The 16,500-nt window shown below is 43.2% G+C and overlaps 1 protein-coding gene across 2 annotated transcripts in view; it reads left to right on the top strand.

Moving 5' to 3' along the window:
* The first annotated feature begins 212 nt into the window (after positions 1–212).
* Positions 213–16,500, top strand: part of LOC117375271 (septin-9-like) — a 99,821-nt gene continuing 83,533 nt past the window's right edge. Inside the window, exon 1 of one of the 2 annotated variants that reach the window (XM_033971574.2) lies at positions 213–322. In XM_033971574.2, coding sequence (XP_033827465.1) covers positions 301–322 — 22 coding nt within the window. In that variant the 5' untranslated portion in view covers positions 213–300. Of the gene's footprint in view, positions 323–8,948; positions 9,391–16,500 lie in introns of those variants that run through there. The other variant, XM_033971566.2, reaches the window with a different exon arrangement.

Raw genomic sequence — 16,500 nt, 5'->3', positions numbered from 1 at the left:
CATTCCGGTGCCAGTCAAAACATTCAGACCATTTCCCCGGAACGCCGCGTAAAAACAAAAAGGATAAAGTACTGCGGCGTGTAGCTCCACATGACTCGCACATGGCCCCGGACGGCACTTGTTATCCTGACACACTGAAGACATTAAAAAAGAGGGAGGAGAAGAAGGAGGGAGGGAAGAGGGGGAGGTCTGCAGAAGGGGAACTGGATCCACTGACTCAGGAGAAAAGGGGAAGTCTCGGAGTAACAGGAGGGAAAGAGCCAGGACCGAAAAGTTACATGTGGAGGTAAACGCTGGGGCATGGAGCGAGACAGGATCGCCGGTGAGTCCAGATCATTCAGTTTTGCGTTGAAGTAGAGTCAGGTCTGCGTCTGAGCGGGGCCCCCGGGAGCTTATGTGGAGCCCGCGCTCGATAAATCTCATGTGACGCGCTGTCAGACGGCGGCCGCGAATAGAAGAGGCGAAATGTAAAAGCGGAACGACGCGGTAATGGGACGAACGACTCGAGAGACTTTGAAACGCGCCCTGTGCCCGTCACGTTAAGACACGACGGATAAGACACGTCAAGTGAGACACGTCGAGTGAGACACGCTGGGCCGTCAGATTATCAGAGACAGACGGGTTTATTTGTGGTTGTCATGGAAACGGAGCAAAGAAGAGTTTGAAAGTACTACACAGATGAAGAGGCTAATCTGCTTATACAGAAGTACTGGAGGAGGAGGAGTAGTAGTAGTAGTTATAGTGGTAGTACTGGTAGTAGTGGTAGTAAAAGTAGTTGTTGTAGTAGTGGTAGTTATAGTAGTAGAACTGGTATTAGTGAAAGCAGAAGTACTTCTAGTAGAGGTGGTAGTAGTGCTAGTAGTATTAATAGTAGTATTAGTAGTAGTAGTGGTATTTATAATGGTAACTAGTAGTAGTGGTAGTAGAAGTAGTTGTAGTAGTAGTAATAGTTGTAATAATAGTAGAGGTAGGGGAGGTAGTAATAGTAATAGTAATAGTAGTGATGGTAGTAGCAGCAGTAGTAGCAGTAGTAGTTGCAGTGGTACTAGTAATAGTAGTAGTGTAGTAGTAGCAGTAGTAGTAGTTGTTGTGGTAGTAGTAGTAGTAGTAGTAGTAGTAGTAGTAGTAGTAGTAGTAGTGTCAATAATACATAGAACTTGAATCTCTTTCAGTTTAAAGTTTGATTTTTTTAGCTCATTTTATTAATAATCCTGTGACTTCATTTATTCCTGGAGTTTCCACTTGGGGGCAGTGTTGTGATGTGATGTTGTTCCTTTTTTGGTGTCGACTTGAAGCAGTGTCAGATGTTCCACACGGGTCATTCATACACACACGGACACACACACAGACACACACACACACACCCCCACACACACAGACACACACACACGTCTTTATAGAAGCAGGAGGATTTTAAAAATGGCCGCCGGCTGAAGGTGAGAAAAGAGGAGTCGTTCTGCTGAGGCCGTTCCTTCTGCTTTACTTTACTTCCCGTCGTGTGATTCATGTGGAGGAAGTCCCGGCCCGAGCGGCTTCCTTTGCTTTTGTTTGGGCCCGTTGCCATGACAACCGGGCCGTACTTCACCACCGCTCCGTACGGCGGGACTTTTACTTTCATGTGAGAAATACACGAGGCTCGGACCGTGACGAAAGAGCCGCACAAACACAAGAACAAAAAAAGAGCTGATGACGGCGTTAACCATCAGGGAAACGATACGATACTGGGGCAGATATCGGCGCCGATATTTGGGCTTCTGTGATATGGATTGAGCTGATGTCACATTCTGGTTTATCATCTGTGCAAAGAGACGATTTACTGTCAGAAAACGTCTCATTTTATTTAATTTGTGTTTTTAAAAAGCTGTTCTGTCGTTACAAACTTGTCTGGATCATTTTTACCTCTGGCTGTTTGTGTTTAAAGGAAATAATTTATATTTTCAGTCTCTGGAATCAGTTGAGACTAAAACCCAAAGTATCGACATCGGTATCGGATTTGAAAAAGTCGATATTAAAACATTTCTAAGATCGCGGTTTAGCCGACGTCCCGTTTTGGTCCATAAGTGTGTGAAATATTAATATGAACATTATATTAAACATGTTTTTGTACAAAGGTCTAATGAAAAATACATTTAAAAAAACAGTTAAACATCTGGACTTTTCTCTGTTTGTGTTTAAATCAAACACTTTGTATCGTCTTTGATATCGGTGAGAATTTGATCTTTTCTGATTTTTTGTGCTGATTCATTTCTGCTCCAGGTGGAAAACACATTTATTTGTTTGTGTGAAGAGAAAAAAAAAACATTATTTTCAGAAGAAATTTAAACCAACTGTTTGTGATTAGACCTGGTTTGGATCAATAGAAATAAGATGAAAGGATCTCAGAGTGTGGATGAGTGTGGGTGAGTGTGGGTGAGTGTGGACGAGTGTGGACGAGTGTGGATGAGTGTGGATGAGTGTGGACGAGTGTGGATGAGTGTGGATGTGTGTGGATGAGTGTGGATGAGTGTGGATGAGTGTGGATGAGTGTGGATGAGTGTGGACGAGTGTGGACGAGTGTGGATGAGTGTGGATGTGTGTGGGTGAGTGTGGGTGAGTGTGAGTGAGTGTGGATGAGTGTGGATGAGTGTGGACGAGTGTGGACGAGTGTGGATGAGTGTGGATGTGTGTGGGTGAGTGTGGGTGAGTGTGGGTGAGTGTGGGTGAGTGTGGATGTGTGTGGGTGAGTGTGGGTGAGTGTGGGTGAGTGTGGGTGAGTGTGGGTGAGTGTGGATGTGTGTGGGTGAGTGTGGGTGAGTGTGGATGAGTGTGGATGAGTGCGGGTGAGTGTGGGTGAGTGTGGATGTGTGTGGGTGAGTGCGGGTGAGTGTGGGTGAGTGCGGGTGAGTGTGGATGAGTCAGACTCATGACTTTTATAAACGTGACTTCCACATCCACAGTGTTTAGAGCAAAGACGTCACTAATGAGACAAATATCGAGGAGCCTCGTCTTATAATAATACTGCAGTTTCTTTTACTTTTACTGCGTACTGTCTGAGATACTTTTGTGTATCTGTCGTCTTTAGACCAGCAGAGCGTCTGGAAAACTCTGTGACACGACACGAGACTTTTGGAAAATGTCTTGTGTCGTGTCACAGCTCTGAAATATTCCATACTACTGCACTGTACTCCATACTACTGCACTGTACTCCATACTACTGCACTATACTCCATACTACTGCACTATACTCCATACTTCACTATACTTCATACTACTGCACTGTACTCCATACTACTGCACTGTACTCCATACTACTGCACTATACTCCATACTACTGCACTATACTTCATACTACTGCACTGTACTCCATACTACTGCACTATACTCCATACTACTGCACTATACTCCATACTACTGCACTATACTCCATACTTCACTATACTCCATACTACTGCACTATACTTCATACTACTGCACTATACTCCATACTACTGCACTATACTCCATACTACTGCACTGTACGCCATACTACTGCACTGTACTCCATACTACTGCACTGTACTCCATACTACTGCACTGTACTCCATACTACTGCACTATACTCCATACTACTGCACTATACTTCATACTACTGCACTATACTCCATACTACTGCACTATACTTCATACTACTGCACTATAGTAGTGCACTATACTTCATACTACTGCACTATACTCCATACTACTGCACTATACTTCATACTACTGCACTATACTTCATACTACTGCACTATACTCCATACTACTGCACTATACTTCATACTACTGCACTATACTTCATACTACTGCACTATACTTCATACTACTGCACTATACTCCATACTACTGCACTATACTTCATACTACTGCACTATAGTAGTGCACTATACTTCATACTACTGCACTGTACTCCATACTACTGCACTATACTCCATACTACTGCACTATACTCCATACTACTGCACTGTACTCCATACTACTGCACTGTACTCCATACTACTGCACTGTACTCCATACTACTGCACTGTACTCCATACTACTGCACTATACTCCATACTACTGCACTATACTTCATACTACTGCACTATACTCCATACTACTGCACTATACTCCATACTACTGCACTATACTTCATACTACTGCACTATAGTAGTGCACTATACTTCATACTACTGCACTGTACTCCATACTACTGCACTATACTCCATACTACTGCACTATACTCCATACTACTGCACTATACTCCATACTGTTCTCTTTGCTGCTGCTTCATCTGAGCTGAAGCTGTGGTGACGTCACACTCGGGTCTTTACTCTGTGGTTTTGACACATCAAGAATCTTCTGAACACTTTTCATTTACAGAGACGTAGATTTTTATTCAAACCCACAGATATTTCACGTTTGATCTGGTCACGTGACACGGCACAGCTCCACAGACCCGGTTTTACATGTGCTCCAGGCCCCAGACTCCAGGCCCCAGACTCCAGGCCCCAGACTCCAGGCTCTTTTCTCCAGGCTCTTTTCTCCAGGCTCTTTTCTCCAGGCTCTTTTCTCCAGGCCCAGACCCCAGCCGTGTGAGCAGGCCCCTTGGACTCGTGCTGCAGAGCGCTCTATGGAAGAAGGATCCTGGGAATGGAACACGGAGCTGGATCTGCACCAAACCTGCACAGGATTTCCTGGTCGAGTGAACGCCTCGTGCTATCTCACCTCATATTGTTGTGAGCGGTAATCTTAATACAGGAGAGAGGTGGAAACGTGCAGGAAACCGCACCTACGGGTCCACGGCGGAGTCGCCCTGACGCTGACATCACTCAGCGGTGTGGAAACTCAGAAGGTGACGGCGCTGGACACGCTGAAAACAGTCCAGCTCTCACTACTGTAATTTAACGTATAAAAGGTATGATTTAGGTAAACACAGAGCGCCGCATTAGCCCTGCAGATAAACACACGTCTCTGCTCAACGAGGAGGTCGGTTTGTGCGACTTCCTGCCAGTAAATGTTTGTGGTGCGTTCGGTTCTTGTTCGGCTCGACCAGAAGCTTAATTCTGAAATCACTCAAAATAAACCTTAATAATAGGGATTTTAAAACACGACGGTATTTCAAAATAAAAGACAATAATAACATAACAAGATGACGCGGAGACCAGAGACGCCATTTTGTTTCTGATCATTTTTAAAGTCACGGTTGTGCGTCGATAATACGAGCTGTACGCAGCAGGGGGCGACGGTGGCTCAGTTGGTAGAGTGTTTGCCCACTGATGTGAAGGTTTGCAGCTCGAATCCCAGTCTCATTGGTGGAGCGGGCAAATCCACTGACCCACAGGTTGTCGGTGTGATTCCAGCTCCGACAGATGAATGTCGTTGTCGGGTCCTTGGGCAAGACACTGTTTGAGTGAAGGTGGAAAAGCGCTTAATAAAAATGTAAAAATGTGCCTAGTTTGTGCAACAGTAGCAGGAAAACTGTTAACGGGTTTCAACTTCCTGTTTGTAGACGCCATTTTGAGGACTTTTTACTCTTGTTTTGAAGTTGACTGCTATGACAACAGTGCTAATTTCATCGTAGTAATGTTAGCAATAGCTTTCTATACTTTACATGTTACCTATAATCTGCTGTTTTTGTGTATTTGTATTTTGGTAGTACTTTTAGCCACACCACGGCTAACCAGCGCCGCACGTAGAGACGCTAACCACACGTGTCTGCGCTATAAATGCTAAGTTGTTGTTGTTGTTGTCGCTGTGGGTGGATGTGTTCCCACTAGAGCTGCGTGTCTGTGTGTCGCTGTGTATTTTTGTTTCTTTGAGCAGCGCACACTCTGGAGGCTCACGGTTTTAAACGCTGCTCTTTCACTGTTGTGTTTGACTCGAGCGCCTCCTGTGGTCGGAGGAGTAAACTGCACGTGTTTATCTCTGCAGATGGACAGTCGCTCTGGTGTTGTCTGTGTTATTTGCAGTTGAACAGATATCCTCTCCGTTGCCATAGCGATCTCTCATAGACGTAGCTATCATGCTAGCTCTCTCTGTCTCTGCTGCTTCAGACTCATTCTGGTCTTAAATGTTCGTATTAACCCTCTACATGATCCTGGGGTTTTTATTTCACTATTGTGTCTGTAAATCAAGATATGAACATTAATAACAGACAAATCAGGTCCGTCTTTTCCCGAGGTCGCTCCTGTTAGCAACAGGTTTGATTGACAGCGTTGCTAAGGGAAGGGGTGGGAACTTGGCTCTTTGGTTGCTAGGATACTTGTGGTTGGAATTCCAAATATGAAACTCGGCTCACACACACACGTCCACACACACACATGTCCATACACACACATCCACACCCCCCCACACACACCTCCACACACACACACACACACACCTCCACACACGCTCTCTCTTTGTGCAGGTGTCGGGGTCGCTGCAGGGGCTGCTGGGTAAACCCTCACTTCCTGTTTGTGGCCTTCACACTGGGGCTTTTCTTTTACATTGTGATTTATCGTTACAATGAGACTATTTAAAGCTGCAGCGAGGGCACGGGACACGGAGGAAACACACGCACACACATGTCTACACACACACACCCCCACACCTCCACACACACACACGAGGTCACACACACACACACGAGGTCACACACACACACTAAACACACGGACTTTACACACGTGTTTCATATCAGGCCTTATGTCATCATGTTTCTGTTTATTAGCTCTGCTGCTTTGTTTAATTATTTTATATTTATTAATTTATTTTATTCATTTCCAAGTCTTAAAATCAGAGAAGCACTGATCTCTGACATCTGATATTTACTGATACCAGAGCAAAATACTCACTTTATTTTCGTTAAAAATACAAATATTCCAGGACAAAACGTTGCTGTTCTGTTTCTCTCAAGTAACGACTTTGTATTAAAAGTTAAAACATTCAGTGAAGCATCAGTGTCCGAAGAATCAATATTTAGGAGCCGATACTCGAGCAAAAATGTGTCTGCACTGATCTGATACTGGCTTTGTGTCGTGTTTTGTCTCGTGTTTTGTCCCTCTCTCAGTTTCAGTCTGTTTCAGTCTTTTTCAGTTTGTTTCAGTCTTGTTTCAGTCTTGTTTCAGTCTGTTTCAGTCTCAGTTTCAGTCTGTTTCAGTCTTGTTTCAGTCTGTTTCAGTCTGTTTCAGTCTTGTTTCAGTCTGTTTCAGTCTGTTTCAATCTTGGTTCAGTTTGGTTCAGTCTGTTTTCAGTCTCAGTTTCAGTCTGTTTCAGTCACTTTCACTTTGGTCGTGTTTCATTGTGGCTCTGACAGAGCGACTGTTGAAAATGGACTTAACCTTCAGTTTGCTGCAGAGTCTTTGATTTGTCATCACTGAAGCCTCCGTTTCACCGAAGCCTCCGTTTCACCGAAGTCTCTGTTTCACTGAAGCTTCTGTTTCACTGAAGCCTCCGTTTCACCGAAGTCTCTGTTTCACTGAAGCCTCTGTTTCACTGAAGCTTCTGTTTCACTGAAGTCTCTGTTTCACTGAAGTCTCTGTTTCACTGAAGTCTCTGTTTCACTGAAGCTTCTGTTTCAGTGAAGTCTCTGTTTCAGTGAAGCCTCTGTTTCAGTGAAGTCTCTGTTTCACTGAAGCCTCTGTTTCACTGAAGTCTCTGTTTCACTGAAGCCTCTGTTTCACTGAAGTCTCTGTTTCACTGAAGCTTCTGTTTCAGTGAAGTCTCTGTTTCAGTGAAGCCTCTGTTTCAGTGAAGTCTCTGTTTCACTGAAGTCTCTGTTTCACTGAAGCTTCTGTTTCAGTGAAGTCTCTGTTTCAGTGAAGTCTCTGTTTCACTGAAGCCTCTGTTTCACTGAAGTCTCTGTTTCACTGAAGCCTCTGTTTCACTGAAGTCTCTGTTTCACTGAAGCTTCTGTTTCAGTGAAGTCTCTGTTTCAGTGAAGCCTCTGTTTCAGTGAAGTCTCTGTTTCACTGAAGTCTCTGTTTCACTGAAGCTTCTGTTTCAGTGAAGTCTCTGTTTCAGTGAAGTCTCTGTTTCACTGAAGCTTCTGTTTCAGTGAAGTCTCTGTTTCAGTGAAGTCTCTGTTTCACTGAAGCCTCTGTTTCACTGATGAAAAGATGGAAACTCAGGCTTCAAATGCACAAATGTAGAAGAAACAGATGAGAGAGGAGTGGCTCAGCTGGTAGAGCGTTTGTCCATTGTTCTGGAGGTTGGTGGTTTGAATCCTGCTCTAAACATAAACATCATCAACTCCACAAATGAATTCTGCTGTTGTGTCCTTGAGCAAGACACGCCCCCTGCCCTGGTCTGTGGACCTTTGAGTGGTTCTGTATAAAAACATCAACATTTCCCATGATTCCCCCAAATCAAAACCTCATCAGTTCAACCCCGTCTTTATATAAACTCACATTTGACCTTTAACACTAAAATCTGACCAACGTCCGTCAAACGTCTGATGAGAGAGCGACAGGTTTGGGTTTGTCCAGGGCTCATGTTTCTTGGTCGATATTTTAGTTAATATTCCTCAAATGATTTAATGAGACTTTAGTCTGACTCATCCACGACATTGTTTTTCCTGCGACTGTGTTCAGAGCAGAGAGGCACAGTTTTCACTTCCTGTATCACATGATGACATCACAAGGTGGAACAGAGTGTTTTCTGTTTGAGAGAAGAACTGTTTTGTGTGTTAAACTTGTGTGAATGAAACAAAACACAACTCCAGGTCTGTGTGCGACGAGAAAACGACATTAGAACAGAGATCGGAGAATAAAGTGACACCTCCCCTTTAAGACAAACTGACCGTGTGTGTTCAGTCTGATCAGGTGAGTCTGAGGTGTGTGTGTGGGTGTGTGGGTGTGTGTGTATCGGGGTGTGTCTGTGTGTGTGTGTCTCTGTGTGTGTGTCTGTGTGTGTCGGGGTAAAGTGGGCGTGTCCAGGAGGAGGAGGCGTGTCTTCTCAGTCTCTGTGTTGGTCCTGACCGTCGTGTTGTCGTCAGTGTGGAGTGAGCGAGGCCTGAGGACAGGACGCTGCTCCTTTAAGAGGCACTGCTCCTTTAAGAGGCGCTGCTCCTTTAAGAGGCGCTGCTCCTCACTGCTCCTTTAAGAGGCGCTGCTCCTTTAAGAGGCGCTCCTCCTCACTGCTCCTTTAAGAGGCCCTGCTCCTTTAAGAGGCGCTGCTCCTTTAAGAGGCGCTGCTCCTTTAAGAGGCGCTGCTCCTTTAAGAGGCGCTGCTCCTTTAAGAGGCGCTGCTCCTTTAAGAGGCGCTGCTCCTTTAAGAGGCGCTGCTCCTTTAAGAGGCGCTGTGGCTTTTGAGGCTGTGATTTATTCTATTTTGGACGTGAGGGGAAGCGGCGGCGCTGACGGGGTTACACTGCGGAGATGAACGACTCCGGGGGCAATCCGCACTTGGAGGGGATTATTTCAGATTTTGAAGGTTTGTGTTGAGTTTTGTTTGTTTAAAGCTGCACTGTGGGAGTTTTCTGACAGAGGTCTTGTTTCCATGGAGACGTTACGACGCACTTTATCATCTTTACTTTTACTACTTTTTATGCACAGAATACTTCAAATATATGAAGTATCGTTGGACTGGGGGTGTGTACTTCTGACTCTGAGCTCCACAGATGTGAGCTGTAACTGGGCCTTGAGGCGTCACCAACTTGTTGCTATGGAGATGTTATTACTTTGCCCAGAATGTTCCGCAGTATGAAGTTATCTCTGTGTCTGTTTCAGTTCTAGAGTTGATCATGAGAGACTGGATTCAAAGTTTTTCTCTTCTCTTCTTCCTCTTCTCATTTTCCTCTCCTCTTTCTCTCTGCTCCTCTCCTCTTTCTCTCTCTTCTTCCCTCTCTCTCCACCTCTCCTCTTTTTTCCTCCTCCTTCCATCTTCCTCCCTCCCATCATCTCCTCTTCTCTCCCTCCTCTTTCTCTCTCTTCTTCCTTCCACCTGGCTCACTCTCTTCTCTTTTCCCTCTTTTCTCCTCACTGCCTCACTCCCTCCCTCTGTCCCTCTCTCTGTCCTCTCTCTCCACCTCCCCTCTTTCTATCTGCTCCTCTCCTCGCTGTCTCCACCTCTCCCTCTCTCCTCCTCTCTCCTCCTCTCCCTCTCTCCTCCTCTCTCCTCCTCTCCCTCTCTCCTCCTCTCCCTCTCTCCTCCTCTCCCTCTCTCCTCCTCTCTCCTCCTCTCCCTCTCTCCTCCTCTCTCCTCTCCTCCTCTCCCTCTCTCCTCCTCTCTCCTCCTCTCCCTCTCTCCTCCTCTCTCCTCCTCTCCCTCTCTCCTCCTCTCCCTCTCTCCTCTATCCTCCTCTCCCTCTCTCCTCCTCTCTCTTGTTTACCCTTGTACAATCATGAGATGTTATATTAAAAGTTCTTCTCCTCCTCTCCTTTCTGTTTCCCCCTCTCCTCCTCTCTCTTCTCCCTCTCTCCTCTCCTCTCCTCCTCTCTCTTCTTCTCTTTTTACCCTTGTATGAGATGTTGTATTGAGAGTTCTTCTCCTCCTCTCTTCTTTCTCTCCTCTCCTCTCTCCTCCTCTTTTCCCTCTCTCTTCTCCTCTCTCCTCTCCTCCTCTTCTCCCTCTCTTCTCCTCTCTCCTCTCCTCCTCTTCTCCTCTCTCCTCTCTCCTCCTCTCTCTTCCTCTCTTCTCTCTCTTGTCCAGATCATTCTTTGTCTGAATCCTCTCCTCTCCTCCTCTCTCCTCTCCTCTCTCTCTCCTCCCTCTCTCCTCTCCCCTCCGCTCTCCCCTCCTCTCTCCTCTCCTCCTCTCTCTTCCTCTCTTTTCTCTCTTGTCCAGATCATTCTTTGTCTGAATCTTCTCCTCTCCTCTCCTCCTCTCTTCTCCCTCTCTCCTCCTCTCTCCTCCTCTCCTCTCCTCCTCTCCTCCTCTCTCTTCCTCTCTTTTCTCTCTTGTCCAGATCATTCTTTGTCTGAATCCTCTCCTCTCCTCCCTCTCTCCTCCTCTCCTCTCCTCCTCTCTCCTCTCCTCTTCTCTCTCTCTCCTCTCCTCCCTCTCTCCTCTCCCCTCCGCTCTCCCCTCCTCTCTCCTCTCCTCTCTCCTCCTCTTCTCTTCCTCTCTTTTCTCTCTTGTCCAGATCATTCTTTGTCTGAATCTTCCAGGTGACATATTGAGTTTGTCGTTGATTTGTCTCTTGTCTGAGTTTATCACACGTCCCTGATCCAGCGCAGAGAGAAACGTCACTTTAACTTTTTATTTAATTTAGAGACGTGAGACGAGCTTTGATTGACACGTGTCCTCTTCACAAACGTTTGTCCTTTTGTCCTTTTGTCCTTTTGTCCTCCCGTTGGCTCCAGTCCATTGTCTCTTTACCCTCTTCCTTCCTTCTTCACTTCCTCTGTCACATGTGAACTCGCTCTGGTCTCCGCTCTTTAACGTGTCCCATGTCCCGTGTCCCGTGTCCCGTGTCCCAAAAACACGACACACATTTCACAGATCGATACATCGCTGGAGTAAATATCGACCATAAACGATAATATTTAACCCAAACCATAAAACAGAACCTTAAACCTCGTCGCACACAGACCTGGAGTTGTGTTTTGTTTCATTCTCACACGTTTAACACACAAAACAGTTCTTCTCTCAAACAGAAAACACTCTGTTTCCACCTTGTGATGTCATCATGTGGTGATACAGGAAGTGCTCCGCTGTGTTTTTAAACTCCACACACCTTCATTTCTAGAATCATTTGGATCATTTCAGCTCTGGAGTTGCCATTTATCTTGACTGAACTAAAGGTAAAAAGGAGGAGGAGTTAACTTGAAAACTCCCACTTGATGACATCACAAGGTGGAACAGAGCGTTTTTGAGCTTTGCAGATGTTACAGACTAATAATAAAGTGTGACTCAAACATGTGTGAATGAAACAAAACACAACTCCAGGTCTGTTTTTGACGCACAAACAACGTTCCAACACGACTTAAATCTATTTTTGTGTATTTTATTTTGTATAATCTGATCAAACAGCCAGAAAATAACCGGAAATTCCTCAGAAGTGCAAAGAAAATGTGACAAAAAAACAACTATTAACCCCAAAAAAGCTCGTTCCATTTCTACAGAAGGACGAGTTGCCGTAGCGATGGTGGAGACAGGTCCAGTTGTGCAGGGCGCCGTCTCCACAGACCCGGTTCGTCCTCTGCTTTGGCTCGGTGCTGGTTCTACAAAAGACGAGACGTTTGTAAAGGGAATAGTTTAGACTCCGGGGTTAAGTGGAAAACTGAAGGATGACGTGAGATTTCGGAACGTTTAATGACACTGTGGCTTTTTCCCAGAATTCACTGCAGATGCGACGCCGCGGACGTTTGAGGACGTTTGAGGACGTTTGAGGACGTTTGAGACGCAGTTTGAGTAAAGAGGACGAGGGTTTAGGACAAAGTTTAAAGGAGTTATATGAAGTTAAATACAAAAAAACAAACAGATTTATGAAGTATTTGAGGTATCTGTACTTTACTTTCAATGTGTACTTTTACTTTTACTTGAGTACATCTGAGAGCAGTATCTGTACTTTCTACTCCACTACATGTTTGAACAGGACTGAAAAGTAAAAGTATTTTATTTACAGTTTAAGAGCTGCAGAAAAGGCTGAGGGTTTATTTTTAACATTTGAACAAAACAAAAATATAAAAAATGAAAACAGCTGAAAAAAAACAATTGATTCAGTTGGAAAATTTTAACTTAGATTTTTATTTATCTGTGGAAAACTGAACCATGCTCCAGAGTTAATAAAACAATATCTAAAAGAAATAGTTTATTATTATTATCATTATTATTATTATTATTATTATTATTATTATTATTATTATTATTATTATTATTATTATTATTATTAATTTTATTTTTTTTACTTAAAACTAAATTAATAAAAAAATCTAAAAGAAATAGTTTTTTATTAATATTATTATTATTATTATTATTTCTTTATTTATTTATTTATTTATTTATTTTTATTTATTTTATTTTTTTTACTTAAAACTAAATTAATAAAAAAAATCTAAAAGAAATAGTTTATTATTATTATTATTATTATTATTATTATTATTATTATTATTATTATTTATTATTTATTTATTTATTTTATTTTTTTACTTAAAACTAAATTAATAAAAAAAATCTAAAAGAAATAGTTTATTATTATTATTATTATTATTATTATTATTATTGTTATTATTTATTTTTTATTTATTTTATTTTATTTTTTTACTTAAAACTAAATTAATAAAAAAAAAAAAAGTTCTGTTGATTCTCAATATCAACCGATACCAGAGCAGAGACAGAAAACAACATTTATTTCCTTAAAACAAAAATAAAATACAACAAAAACTGATGTAAATAGAAAAAAAACAACAAACAACAAAATTCAGCTCAAATCTTTATCAAAATCACCACATTTGAAGCTTTAAAGACTCAAAATCTGTGAGAAATACTTTTACTTTTTCCTGTTAAAGTACATTTTTAAACATGTACTTTAAAACTTTTACTTAAGTAGATTTTTTCATGTGATACTTTTACTTTTACTTGAGTATTTCTTGTCTATATCTGGGAGTCCCCGCGTCCCAGCCCCGGATAATCGGAGGAAAATGGACAGATGGATGAGGGATGAGTACTTCCTTTGCTCTGATATGTGTACTTTTACTTAAGTAACAAAAGTACTAGATTTCATTTTGACAACAATATTTGTCTCGTTGGGTCTAAAAATCGCACCAAATATCGTAAAATAAACGTCAGAACTTTGATTGTGCCGTTTCAGCTCTGCCTATTTTTGATTATTTTTGCTTTAGCGACAACAGTGGCTCAGTCGGTAGAGCGTTTGTCCATTGATCTGAAGTTCGCCGGTTCCAATCCCGCTCTCGACGTGAACATCATCGGTCGGTCAAATCAAACTTCCGTCATTTTTAGGCAAATAACGTAAAAAAACTTGTCTCAATCTGTGCGTCTTATAAACGACAGAATCAAACATTTGTCCGACTATTTTCCTAAAAAAAACAAATCTTCTCATTCTCTCGACTTTAATCTAATTGTGTAACTGGAATCTGGGTTTGAGCTCCGCGAACCGCACGATTCTTTACGATATGAAAACACGGCGTCGCTCACATTTGTAGCGGTCGCGTCGTAATGAAGCGGTGACCTCATCCCCGTTTCACCCCGTGTCATAAGAGTTTCCACTACAGCGCTCTGCTTTTTACCAGACGAATGGGAAAAGCACCAGGACAAAGGACGGAACGTTTGAGTCCAGGTCGTTTGGAGCGAATAATAAAAAAAAAAAAAGAAAAATACAATGAAACGGGTCAAAGGCGACACTTAAAAACCATAGACTGTTTATATAAATGGATGTAAATGGACGTCGCTAACACGCTAACTCTGGCTCCACTTCACTTTCTATTGAAAATCCCATCGCTCCAGAGAATAATCCCGTATTTGTGTTTGATTTAGTCGTTGAAGGCGGCGTCAGACGGGGCCAAACTCTACCCCTGCCCGACCCTTTCAGAGCGACGGGCTGATAAAAGTCGCCGTGTTATTCCGCGTAAACTGCGTCGACGCAAAGAGCTAATTATTATTGAAACGAATAAACCTCATAAATATTTTTAGATTTTGGCAGATACTACAGAAGGATTATTATTTAAAGGGACAGAACAGAGGGCGGCGTTGGATTTACAGTCGTCTGAAGTCCAGGGACGGGCAAACGTTTTGACACTTGGGACACAGTGGGTAATAAAGTTTGACAAAGGGGGCGGGGCCAAGATGTATATTTGTTTTATATCACATTAGAGATTTGTCCTGTAACATAAAAGTAAGGTAAAGCACAAATATACAAGGCTCACCGTGCAAATTGTTTTTCAAATGCATTCATTAAATCTGTAAATTGGCCGCTAACCTCTGAGCCGTAGCCGCGCGGTTCCTGCGTTGACTGCTAGCTAGCGTAGTTGCCGTGTTGTCGTGGTCTGATGTTGTTCTCTTTGAAAACCTCGACTGTTTCTTGGTCTTTAATTGGACTTAAGTGAGAAAATGTTCTGTTGTCCAGCGCTCACTGTCCACTTTTCTTTTCGTTTATAAACTCATTTTTGCAGAACGGTTGAAAAGAGAGTAAGAAAGTATTACACGCGAACAAGGCTGACGTAGCTGAAGTGCGCCATCTTTTGGGGAAACGTTGGTATTACAGGAGAAAGATAAACTGAACACGGTTTACTTTTACCTATTTTAATATAATTTCATCACATTTGGCGGCCGGATTAATGAACGTAACGGGCCGTGTGTCGCCCGCGGGCCGTAGTTTGCCCATGTCTAGCATAGACTGTTTATATAAATGGACATAGCTAACCTGCTAGCCGCCGCGCTTCAGATAAGAGGTGAGCATGGATGTGCTTCCGGCCCCATCCACTCTGGCTCCAATTCACTTTTTATTGACTTTTTATCGTGTGTGTGTGAAAGTGTGAGCGTTTCCTTGTTGTAAAGTGTTTTGTGCGACTTAAACGTGGAAAAGCACAGTATAAAATTGTGCCTTTTTACCGTTCGTGTCTTGATTGCGCCTCATATTGAGCCTTTCTGCTGCCGGAGTAAAGTAGAAATGGGAGTTGTACCGTTTTTCCACATAAACAGACAGAAAAGTTAATAATCTTCACCTGAATGAACCGCACCATTGTGTCATTGTGTCTGCCTCCTGTTATAGGCCCTCTGCTTATACTTTGTACTTTATTTATTACACTTCACATACAGAAATACTGCACCCTCCCTGCACATTCCGCGCACGCTCTGTGGTCAAACGCAGATCATCTCTTTGCACGGCTGCTCTCCTCCACATTCTCCGAGTGTGAGCGCTTAAATAAACTCCGCTGTGTTAACAGGTGTAAAGTGGAATGTAGTATCTGTGCAGCGCCGTAAATCCCACGAGCGACGATCAAAGAGGCCAGAGCCCGAGCTGTCGGAGGTCGGGGTTAGCTCGTTAGCTTGACGGAGGTCGGGGTTAGCTCGTTAGCTTGACGGAGGTCGGGGTTAGCTTGTTAGCTAAAGTTTAATGGGTCATAAACATTTGGACTTTTGGCAGAAGAGGTGAAGTCGTTTAAGTTTTATGGCTGGAGTCACACCTGCTGAACGAGAGAGAGCTGACCTCTGACCTCTGTCACAGTGTTGTACGTAACATCGCAGGATTGTTCTGAGTTTACTTAAGCGTCATTATTATTATTATTATTATTATTATTATTATTATTATTACATATTAAGGGTGGGACAATATGAGATTTGAGCTCAGGTCAGAGAGAACGAGACAAGACGATATTCTGTCATGATCCAGTTCTGGTTTTGATTTTGGCCTAACTCAGACATGGGCAAACTACGGCCCCGGGGCCACACACGGCCCGTTGGGCTTATTAATCCGGCCCACTGAACGTCACCAAATGATATTAAAACAGCTCACTGTACAAACTGTTTGCCGGTGAAAAAAATGTTGCTGATTCTGTAAATTGGCTGCCAACTTCTGAACCGTAGCCGCCCATTCCTGTGTTGACCTCTTGCTAGCGTAGTTAGCGTGCTTCGTAGCAATGT

Source organism: Periophthalmus magnuspinnatus, chromosome 1, assembly GCF_009829125.3.
Source record: "Periophthalmus magnuspinnatus isolate fPerMag1 chromosome 1, fPerMag1.2.pri, whole genome shotgun sequence".
Taxonomy (NCBI): Eukaryota; Metazoa; Chordata; class Actinopteri; order Gobiiformes; family Gobiidae; genus Periophthalmus; species Periophthalmus magnuspinnatus.
This window is presented reverse-complemented; position numbering and strand designations above follow the sequence as displayed.